General features: G+C 38.8%; 1 protein-coding gene across 3 annotated transcripts in view; it reads right to left on the reverse strand.

The window, feature by feature from the left end:
- The window catches only part of ADGB (androglobin), a 112,226-nt gene extending 100,167 nt beyond the window's left edge, over positions 1-12,059 (reverse strand). For all 3 annotated transcript variants that reach the window (XM_030499817.1, XM_030499816.1, XM_030499819.1), the window contains exon 1: positions 11,889-12,059. In XM_030499817.1, coding sequence (XP_030355677.1) covers positions 11,889-11,965 — 77 coding nt within the window. In that variant the 5' untranslated portion in view covers positions 11,966-12,059. The remainder of the gene's footprint in view (positions 1-11,888) is intronic.

Here is a 12,059-nt window from a genome sequence, read left to right on the forward strand (position 1 = left end):
ATAAAAACAACATATTTTTTTGAAAAGTGAGATATAGAAAGACTAGCCTATATTACTATCACACTAAGACAGAAAATTACTTTCCAATACATTTTGACATAATAGAATACCCGCAACACTAACAACGTGAGAAACATGAAAACACTGCTATCTGTGACAGATGTCTAAATTAATTTGGGGAAGCCCAATGCTCCTACTTCTCAAAAAGAATTCAATAAGATTTTGGGAAAATTCTTGAAGAATTGCAATTTAATTGGACTCCAAATATAAATAAATAAAAAGGACAGCTGAATTTATTAAAATACTGTATTTGAGTAAGGCTATTACATTTCTGCATTACAAGAATTGAATAATATAATTCATTGAGAAGTCTTTGAAACCAACTAACAGACACAAGGAAAATGCAAACCATTACTGGTATTTTATGCTCACACTGGATGGCTTCATTGTGCAATAGTATTTTAAACACCAATTTACTGGCAGACTTCTTTTTAATCCTGTTCTAAACCTTAAAGGAGAAAAAAGAGGAATAAATGAGGGAAACACTACGAAGTTGGCACTAATTCACCTCTGACCCTCTATGCAGCTTGTCCAAGAATACCGGTATAATTGATATAGTACCAACAGGGGAAATGGAGAACAGCAGGATAGACAAACACAACAGGGAAAAAAATTGCAGGCAGACTGCAATCTAAGTTTTTCAGAGACTTAAGCTTTAATGAAGAGACAGGAAGCAGGCCCATAAGGTGCTGGAAGTGTGTTCTCTCTCGTTATACATAGTCAGTCTGTAGACGTATACACTTTGGCTGCTCACCCAATCTGTAAGCAAGATCTTGTCAGCATGCTCAATGGTGTCTAGGGAGCAAACATTTTCTTATTAAAGCAAATAAATCTACCTGTAAACTATTTATGACCATTCCTCATAGAGAGAACCCAGCAACACTGAAGGGAGTCTTCTCAAGAAAATTACAGAAGTATTGGTATTTAGTTTCAGAACAGCATAGCTACTTTACCTTCCTTTCCCTGTACTCCTTTAATTCTGGTTCACCAGACAGTAATAACTTTGTGACACTATGCAGGCTTTTTTAGAATTAAGGAAGACACCTTTCTCTCTTTTTTATTCTTTCCTCCAGATAAAGATTTAATGCTCCCTCTCCTAACATTCCCTTGCAAAAGTTAGATGCACCTTTAATCAATAAAACAAAACAAAACCCCAAAGAAGGAAAGAAAAATAATTAGTTTTTTACTTTTGCTTAGATGAGCACATCTGAGGATGGAAATGAGACATCTTCACACAATAATTTTGTTTGGGAGTATTTGAAACAAGTAAAATTGTTCAGTAGTTCTATAATAATGCCAGTACTGCTTCCACAATGACTCCAAGGCTTTATGCAGAAATCTGGTTGGAGCCTTGACAGCTTCAGCTTTTTCTGTCTCCATGTCTGTACCTCAGAAATTTGGAAATACAATCCCCAAGGATTCCACCATATCAATGACTTCTTCAGGATTTCTGGTTAGTTAATTATGCATATGGATATACCTAATCCTTTTTATTCTTTCTGCAAACCTTGTCTTTCCTTACGACACAGCTCGTCCGGCAAAATCCTTTTTCTATTTTCATTAAGGCTTCATTTGTTTATTTCTCTTAAACCTAGTTAAGTTTCAAAGTTTAAGATCTGCTTTTTATTATCATCCTAAGACATCAATACAAAAGTTTTCATGACTTAGGACACTGTACGAAGATCTCTGCTTGCAGACTGAGAGGCAAAATTGAAAGCTGTTTTGATTGATTTAATGAATTGCTACTCAGCAGCTGAGCTACAGTTACTGTTTATGCATCTGTTCTTAGCCAACTTCAACTGGAGAGTGAAATATGTGTTTCCTTAAAGCACATTTTGGAGAATCAAAAGACTGAGGATTGGTATCTGTAACAATAACTGTTAAAACAAACCAGCCATTTTATTTGCAGCATGATACACTTAGGCAGTATGATATGATTACGTATTTATATGATAGCCTTTCCGTAAACAAAATGATTGGGAGTTTGCTCTTCATTTGATCCACTCTATTAAGAATCTGTTTATCTCCACAGCAGGGCATTTGTTGCTACATAACTGCCAACAGGCTATCACTTCATGCCACCTTAGTGCTCCCTGTAGGTGTTTTATATGGTCAAGGACATTACCCATAGCATGTTTTAAAGATTAAAAACATAAAATCTGGATTTGATCATAGCAATATCCCAACAGAAGACAGAATCTATTTGATGCTCACCATTTTCACCTTGTTCTCCAGAATGTTGCCAATCTTCTATCTTTCATTAAATACTATCTATTCTTTCCATAAAATGCCTACAACCATTACACTGTAAATCTTAGTTTCATTCAAACACCAGAAAATACACTATTAACATCTATCTAATGTCACTTACTACAGTTCTTAGGATGGCAAATAATTAACAGATATGATTCAGTAACAGGTAATGATATTTAGGTATCTGGCACATCAGTGAATGAGGCTTAGAGCTGAAACTTTTATCCTTCTTTCCTCCTTTGATTGCTCTGGATGCTTTGAACTCCTCTATATGTACAGAAGTAAGGTCAATCTCGAGAAAGAGAGGGGAGTGAGGAATCTAACATCTCATATTCCCCATTGGGTATCAATGTTGGGCCACACTGAGATGAACCTTTTGGGCTCTTTCCACTTGCCAGGAAGCAGTAAAGAAACATGAGTCCCATCCTTTGGATAGTTTGAGCATCCAGAAGAAACAATTTCTGGCCCCATTAAAGGCTTTTATATTAGGAAAAAGAGGGCAGAGAACAAACAGATGGCTCAGCTTCTCCAAATGTGCCCTGTGGGGAAGCTACTTCACTTTTTCTCTTATCTTTTCAGAACTCAAAGACAAAAGTCACCTTTGAAGACCTTATTTATGGTAGAAAGTTCTTTGAAACTCTAATCACTGCATTTTTAATTTTTATTTTTTTTTTTTTTTAAGTAGCATCTGAATATCTCAGAAATCCACAGCAGAAACTATGGCAACACTCAAGTTCGTAAGAATCTGGATAGGATATGAGAACATTCAACAAAGTATCAGTAACTGTAGCAAAATTATTTGCTCTTTTCCTTCATACCTAGTGCCATTCTTCAGAAGAGGAATGGCTAGTATGAATCATGCAATCTAATAAGCAGCTAAGGCAATACAGTCTTCTTTATTAGTAATATAGTCGGTACCAATTACAAAATAAACCCAAAATATTTATGTGTTGTTTACTCTAACTTACCATTAGTCTTATCTTGGACACTAGAGCCAAAACTTAAAGGACTCTCTGTAGTTACAATACGCTAGCCTGAATGCTCAGAGCTCTCATGTTTGGGGAGAGACTTAAGCCCTGGATGCAGTTCAGGTATGATGAGCAGAAAAAACAACTGCAAAGCATCTAAGTTGCAATGATAGTTGCTTGTAAAGCCTATTACAACAGGTTTTGTTGTCACTTTTCTGTATTGGGGTAGGATTTCTTCCTCAAAAAGCAGAGTGCTCTCTGTGTGAAGCAAGATCAAACTGTAGAGAATTAAAGTGATGAATACCAACTGATTATTCTTTATAGGCACATTATCTTTAAAGGAGTCTGTAATTTGTATCACTACTTTCAAGTCTAGTATATGCATTTCTAAACAGCAGATATCCTTGCAGGTGTCAGATGAACTACTGATAGACTTCAGTAACTTGCCAAGAATGAGCCTATTTCAAATGTGCACACATTTGCTAAGAGGGAATGGTCACCTAGCCTCACATTTAGCCTTGCCAGCTAGAAGTCTACATGTTTTCTTATTTTTATTTACCTGCATAATAGTGGGAGGTGGGATGTGTTAGAATTTCGGACTCTAACCTTCTATTTTTGCATTCTATTTTGCAGGAAAAATAATAGTTTTATTGCACAAGCTATCACTAGTAAGTGCCTCAAAGCCAGAAGCAAAATCAGGTGAAGTTACAGACTTCAAAAATACAAGTGTGGACACTGCTGCTTTCAACAGCAGCACAAGTCACAACTCTGTAGCCTGTGAGAGCAATACTAGAAAAGCTCACTGCCATTTTCAGTGGCAAGAGCCAGCTGTAGTAAAAGTTCTCTGCTCCTGATTCTGTGGAGCCAAAGGTCTGCTATCAAAAAACTTTTAATACGGAATGGGAAAAATACACTATTTTACATATTTGAAAAACACCCTTAACAACAGAAGGTATCAGATGGCCTGCAAGTCACTCGTTTGCCAGCCTTGCACTGGAGGTCACTTATATTTTAAAAAAAATCAACAGTGTGACTGAGCATTGGAACAGATTGCCCAAAGAAGTTGTGGAGTCTCCTTCCCTGGAGATACTCAAGAGCCATCTGGATACAGTCCTGAGCAATGTTGCTCCAGGTGACCCCACTTGAGCAGGGAGGTTGGACTAGATGGTGGCCCCATCCAGCCTTAGCCATTCTGTGATTCTGTGACAACAGCTCAATCAAGAACTCTGTTCAAGTACAGTCAAGGAAAGCAAATAAAAAACTAGGACACATTAGAAGCAGGATGTCCAATACAAGAAATTAGTACAGCAGCACCGAGTATAATCAATTTTATGTCCTCTGTATGAAATATTACTTTGGTTCAGTTGCCCTGGCAATGTAAAAATAACTTTGGAAATTCAGGGACAGGCAGTAGTTTAGAGCCTGGAGAAATAACAAAGCGGAAACATACAAAATACTGAGTAACAGAAGTAAGAAAGTACTATTAATCCATTCTCATGACACAAGAAAAATAATGCATCTAACATAAAACACAGCAAATAAGATAAAAAAAAACACCTGATGGCTCAGTACATAATGAGCCAGCCGAACTCTTTTACATCAGATGTAACTCAGGTGAGAATAATGATCTACAGCTTCTGGAACAGCTTATCTCAAGCAGCAGGTGCCTCTGTCAAACTCAGAACAAAAAAAACAAAAAGAAGAAAAGAAACATGCCACTGAACTCTGTGTGAGAAACCACTAAGTTCAGTCAAAGACCTTCCACTTATGGTTGTCCTCCAAAGCTGAAAGCTGAGAATCTCTTTCAATCTCTTCTTTACTGTATGTGATTCCAAGAGAGAATCTGCAGTCATGTTTCCCCACCTATTGTACAGCACCTTAGAAATTATGGAACCAGTAACCTCGCTGAGTTTGTTTCTCCTAGTGCTCCCTGCTAAAAAGTATGAGCAGGCCTTAGATTCAGCCATAAGAATGCTGGGAAGATTGCAGCACCTCTTTCCACACTAGTTTGGTACTCAAGTATCTTTTAAGCACATGGCTTGTGCTTTGCTCCTGTCTTTGGCATTTGTTCCTTGTTGGCTTCTGTAAAATCCTTTTGTGCCTTCTGTATGGCACCTGGATAATTAACTAAGAATTAAAAATCTCTGCATGGCAGAGCACATCAGTACTTCTGTGGATTTAGGTCAACTCATTTACAAAGCACTTAGCAGGCATTAATAAGAAAACCAGAAATCCCATTTCTTCATCCGTGGTTACAGAGAGCTCACACTAGAAGCTAAAGACCATTCTGCTTAAGTAGATGAATAATCCATAGCACACACCATCTCTAACATGATACTTTAAGAATGCTCTCCAGTTTCAAAGCACTATTATTATTATTATGCTTTTGACAGCTCTTCTTCTGCTCTATAGTTCTGCGGAAAGCTGCTTTTCCCTATTACACTGTTCATCATAATGTTCACTGTAATAGAAGCCTAGACTTCTATTGCAGAGTCTCCAACCAATGGCTCATGGAGCGTGTTTGCCTGCAGGGTCCTCTGTCGTTGCTTTGAGTTCCAAGGAGAGAAAAACCTAAAACTAAGATCAATAGGGAGCACAGCATTTAGTGTAATACTGCCAATGGTACATTACTTAATGCTTTTGTGCCCATGAGTCCATGAAGTTTGAAATCTACAGATCAGGGTAGGCTGAGCTCTCAGGGGCTCATTGTTTTAATTAGAATTAACTAGGAAAAGCAATTTGAATACATAGTTTCCTAATTAAAATGTAATCAAGTTACTAAAAAATTAAACTTACCGGTTGGCTTGTATGCTATTTTAATGCATTTAACACATTTACTTGGGAAAGAATACCTTGTCTCACCACAATACATGAAACCAAAAAAAAGTTAAAGGCAGAAGAAAAGGAAAAATAAGTACTAATAAATTGACTATCTAAAGTTGTACTGCCTTTACATACTGTAACATTTCAATGAATGAAGTACAGGGTCTGAAAGCAAGATCTTCATCTTTCTGGCCAGAAAATGCTAACACTAAAAATTCTAGCTGTGCTTAACTTTATTTCTGACACTAACAAAAATACTGGCCTTGGAAATGTGAGTTATGTACAAAAAATAGACAATAAAAGACAATAAATGAAAAGCAGATATTTTATGCTCAGAAAGGACAATGTGAACTCTTCAGGAATGTCTCTTTTTTTTTAGATTACAATTTAGGTATTAGTACAATAGCACAGTGAGAGTTTGCAGATGCACACTGATGCAGTAAGTTAGTTCTGAAGAACAATGATGAACCAAAGAATTCCACCCAAATTTAACCTAAGATCATAACATCTTTATCCACTAGCATTACTATGTCTGGAGAAAGTAAGCACGTGCATGATGGTACCATTTGTTCAGCATCTCAGTGGATTTTTTTTCTGCAGACTTGTTCCATGACTCCATGTAAATTTTTAAATTAAAAAATTAAAACTTACACTAACCAACATGAGCACTCCAGCACAACACTAAAAGCCACTTCAAGTTCTCAGTATTCCCAAACTTCAGTCAACCTAGCGAGCCCCACCCAAACATCAAAAAAGTCATCTGTTCAAGTCTTTATTACCTAAACCACTGCTGCAGCCTAAACCTTAAGAACACTTACCCAAGGAAGACATGCTGACAGTGGATAAAACCTCAATCACAAGCCTTGGATGAATCCTTAATCCTAGGAATATGGGAATTCTAGTATGAATTAGCAATGCCAGTATTTTTTCTGTTCTTACTGTCCCAGCCTTTAACAGCACACATTAGGTAATCCTAGGCCTGGGGGTAGCAATCCACTGTACAACAGCAGTGCAGCAACCTGCTACTCACTGCAATCAATCAGGCACACAGCTGATTTGAATTGAATCACTTCTTTCAGCCAGTCCAGGCTTCAGCCTGTTTCTGCAGGTTCTTAAGGATCCATCAGCAGTAAATATTGCCTGAAGTTACTGCTCTCCTTAAAAACAATTCCAGCACCACTCTGACCTTCCCCTGTACATCAGTGACCTCTGTCTGTGCCACAATTATCCCTAAATCACACACCTCACTTGACACTCTCAACTGCTCACTTTTGTCCCTAATATCCCAAACTCTAATTCAGATAGAAGCTGATGGCTCAACTTTAAATCAGAAGATTGAGTTTGATGGCATAGAGCTTTATCAAATTAATTTAAAAAGCATTTTAATACGTTATCCATTCTTATTAGCCAGTACCTCTTTCAATGCCAACAAACATATCAATTCCTGTTCACTACGGCCATTGAAACCTGGGAAAGATCAGATTCTCAGTAGCCTCTAATGATGCAATTAAGAAAAGCTATTAGAACAGCAGTTCTTTTGAGCTCTTCAGCCTGTCATCTCTAGCAACCTGGCTAGCTCCTGAAGGGAACTGCTACCTAATTAGAAAGCAGGAATAAAGAGAGACCCAATGGAGCATCCTACAGAGATCCATGCAAAGTCTGGCTAAGTGAGACCTCTACCTTCTGAATGAGTCTACCTGCTTTCTCCGTATGCTTCTGAGGTCCCACTCCAGCATTGCAACATATCCACCAATAATCCCTGTTTATTTTCTACAGTGCAGATGTACTCTGCTGACTGTTGTAAGCATTTATGGGGGAAAAAAGAAGCCTCACCTCACTGGAAATCAAGCAAAGTAATTTTAAGGTTACCAAAATATACTGTCCAGATGTGTTTGTACACATTACTCTCAGAGGGCTTCTGCATTAACATGATCCACAAGAGCTGAAATTATAACACTGTAATTCTTTGTAGTAAACATTGACAGCTCTCAGGATTATTTTTTTACAAATTATGTATAAAAACTATTAGCCATTTTTCTTTTTTATACTACTGATATTTCTATCCAGTATTTCAATTGAGATGTATAAAAACAAGTAGTATTCAGTATCAGAAAGACAATATTAGACAAAAGATACAATATTTTTGACATTTTTATCCCTGTAACTGTGTTCAAAAATAAAGCAGAGATCCTCAGGGAAAACCTAGCTTGCAATTACCACAAAGCACTAAACTTACAAGGCAACATTTACCGAGACAGCCTACGAACATCCATTCCTCTTTCAGATACAGGGATAATAATATTACCTAAGTTCTCACAGACTTACAAAAGATGTGTACAGTAGAAGCTGACTGTCACAAATGCACTGAACAAGCTGGGTAACAATGAACTTAAACAGATGTCAAGGAAATACCTAATAAGCAATTGTCATATCTCCAATGAACACAGCTCCAATCTTACAGTATGTGTGTAAGATTTACTTCAAATCTCCACAACCCACTAAAAAAAAAAAACAAACAAAAAAACTTGGTAAGCTGCCTTTGGTAAAACATTTAGGATGACTACCAATACTTGCCTACTATTTGAAGAAAATCATTACCTGAGAAAACATAGAGCAATCTGTCCAACACAGGGATTACCAACCAAAATGAGGACGAAATCATAAGACTACACAGTACAGCACCATTCTCTGTTTCGTGAGAAAATGGGGCTACTTCTTCTGTAAAATTTTCGTTTCTAGACAAAATTTATAGACAAGTTTAGAATATGCTGTTATTAGCTTTCCTTGAATTAAATTAATTATCTACAGCTCAACAGATGCTCAACATCTTTCCTGACAGCTTAAATGAGAAGGCTTATCAGGTCAAGCTGCTGAACTTGGATGCACTGATCTAAACCAACATTTTTCCATCCGTCCATCCATCCATCCATCTATCCATCCATCCATCCAAAAGGCCTTAGCAGTATTTCAGAATGGTAAAAAGTGAGCAGGGATAGGTTAGTTGGAAAATTAGTATCAGAGTTGCTGTAAGTGGAGATTTTTCATGTCTCAGATTTCCTGGTTTCCCCTTTTACATTACCAGCATTTCTGGTAATACATATACTAGTATAAGTATTAATTGATACAAACAGAAGTAGGTCTGTATACTAAAAGCTGTTCCATCAAATAACATTATTTATTTTCCTTTATTGTTTTTTATTTTTTTAAAAAAGGATCATCTCATCTCTTCATATGCCTGAGTATCTTTCAGGACAATAAGATGTCATATGGAAACGTGTTTAGCACATACACTGAAACATCCTGTTTACTACAAGGGCACTCCGTGTCACAGTGGCAGAGCATATAAAGACATGGTACAGTTTAAATAGAAGTTATAGGCTTAATGAAAAAAATTAGTACAAGCTACATATTCTGTGTTATAGAAGTTCTGCATTATAACCAGGTTATTGTAACAGTTTCTCCTGTAGTCTAGTACTGTAAGTCACTAAGCCACCCTTAGAACATCTTCAAACTACTCTGTGTAAAATAGCTTTAGGGAAGGGACTAAACATTCTTGTGCTCCAATTGTAGCGAACACTGAATTAACACTGGCATATGCTAGACATTAGTTCCATCACAATTAGTCAATAACTGTAGAATGAGAATCAAATCATGTCTCCCGTCCTTTAGGTCTAACATGAGATTTCAAATATAACGCGAGCATATCTCATAGATTGCATTTTAGAGGCCTTCCAGTAAAACTTAATATCATTCGAATAGTTTCTAATTAAATATTCTAATCTCAGTTGACACTGGGAAAACAATTTTCTAATCTGATTTCTTCATCATGGTCTTATTTAATAAAGCCTAAAGTAACAACGTACTAAGGAAAAAGACAGATACTGTTCTAGATATTCTAATACAAAAACTCCTGTCATATAAATGATTATTTTAAAAGTTATTATGTATGATATAGGAGAGAATTAACAATTTTACCAGAAAAGCAGACTCTCAAGAAAAAAAAAAAAGACATCTAAATTAAATGGAAAAGCTTGAAAATCTCGCAATGTAAGAATGCCTCTCAGGGTACAAAATCTGAAATATTAGACAAAATCTTTCAGATGACAGCCCATTCAGTTTCACATACACTGGGAAGTGTGCTAAAAACCAAAAGTGACAGTTCAGATATTGACAGAAGAAATATATACATAAACTCCTTGAAGCAGCCAGTATGAGCAGCTGCATGGCTGTGGCCAAAAAACCCAAACAAAATAAGTTACTAAGCAAAGCACACAGTGAGGAGAAGGGGGGAATTAGAGATACTGGCTGCCCGCAACAACAGAAAAGTTATCCAAATGGGAATCAAGGTGTGAAATAGGAACAGAAGTATGAAAATAGGAAATAAGAAACTACTTTGTAGCAAAGGCTGGATACAGAATAAGTATAAAAGGGCATTTGAAGATTGGTTTCAAGAGAGAAATAAGTGATACAACTGAAACCTTTATTTAAGGCATGAAAAAGAAGAAAAGGGCATGAGTACATAGTTCTTTTTCATCTGAATCCTGCTAGTAGCATACATTCAGGGTTTTGGATCAGAAAGCTGCTCAAAACATAGAAATAGAACTCCCAGGTCCAAAGTGAAACAACTAGCAACAGTGAAAGAATGTCAATGTTTTCTATACATTTGTCTTTGCAGGAAGAAATTTACACATTCACATAAATATACAAATTCACACTGTTTTAAAATATCTCAAGAGATGCTACTTACACAGAAATATTTAAGAAATTCATAGGAAGAATGATAATACAACATAAAGCAAACACTCAAGGCATTGGAAACTGCATTTCCCTTCTGCACATGAAACTGATGTGCTATCAGAGTCATTAACCATTTTGCCCCAAAAAGTTCTGCTGGCATACTTCCTCTACCTGATAAAAACTGAAGGGGTGTATTCCCCAAATTACTGTCCGAAATCACAGTTTCGGGGTTCTTTTAAACCCAGCCATTTCAGTGAACACTCAACTTCTGTCTGCTCCTGACTGTTAGGTCAAACACTTCATGCTGTGAGCTGCAGCCAAAACGCAGCCCCTCACATACCAAAACGGCCCCGCTACAAAGCCAGTCACCCACCTGCGTACCCAATGTGCCATCATCTGCTCGCTCCTATTGCTGTGCCCAGGCTCGAGGCACCCATCACACTAGGCCAGGTGCCAGGTACAGAGTGTATCACGCTGGTGGGAGGATGCCACCAGGCAGGTGTGTGAGAATCATATAAGAATGGTTTGGGTTGGAAGGGACCTTAAACCTCATCTAGTTCCAACTCCCCTGCCATGGGCAGGGACACCTTCCACTACTATAAGGCCCGACCCATCCAACCCCATGCAAGACGTACCACAGAAGGAAGAAAGGACAACTTCCACACAGCCTTCCGTTTAAACACACACAATATGCCAACACCCAACAACAGCCAAGCCCCGCACTGCCCACTGAAACAACTTTTAATCAAGCACCCACTTGCGCAAGTAAACTTTCTCTGCGTGCACTGTTTGCAAGCACCGGTGTCCAGCCTGCACCGGCGGCGACATGGCCGCGGTGCAGAAGGCGGCACCAAGCCGCAGCGGACCGCGCAGCCCCGCCGGCCGCGGACCTCAGCGGCCGCCCGGGCCGGAGGAAGGCTCCGGGCAGCCGCGGGGGAAGCTTCCAGAGGCCGCGGGGCCGTCCAGCACCCCACCGTGTCTCCCGGCCGGCGGCGGGGGCCAACTCTTCTCCCGCGCCCTCCCTCCTTCCCCCCCTGGGGCTCTTACTCTCTGGCGAAGACGCCCAGCGTCATGGAGCTGGGGCGGCTGCCCAACTCCTTCTTCTTGCTCCCCTTGGACGCCATGGCCGCGTGTCCCGCCGCGTCCGCCGTGTTGCCGGGCGACCGAGTTAGCGGCCCCAGCCGGGCATGGGCCGCGGCGGGAAGGGTTGGGCGCAAA

The sequence above is a fragment of the Strigops habroptila genome, chromosome 10, assembly GCF_004027225.2.
Source record: "Strigops habroptila isolate Jane chromosome 10, bStrHab1.2.pri, whole genome shotgun sequence".
NCBI classification, from domain to species: Eukaryota; Metazoa; Chordata; class Aves; order Psittaciformes; family Psittacidae; genus Strigops; species Strigops habroptila.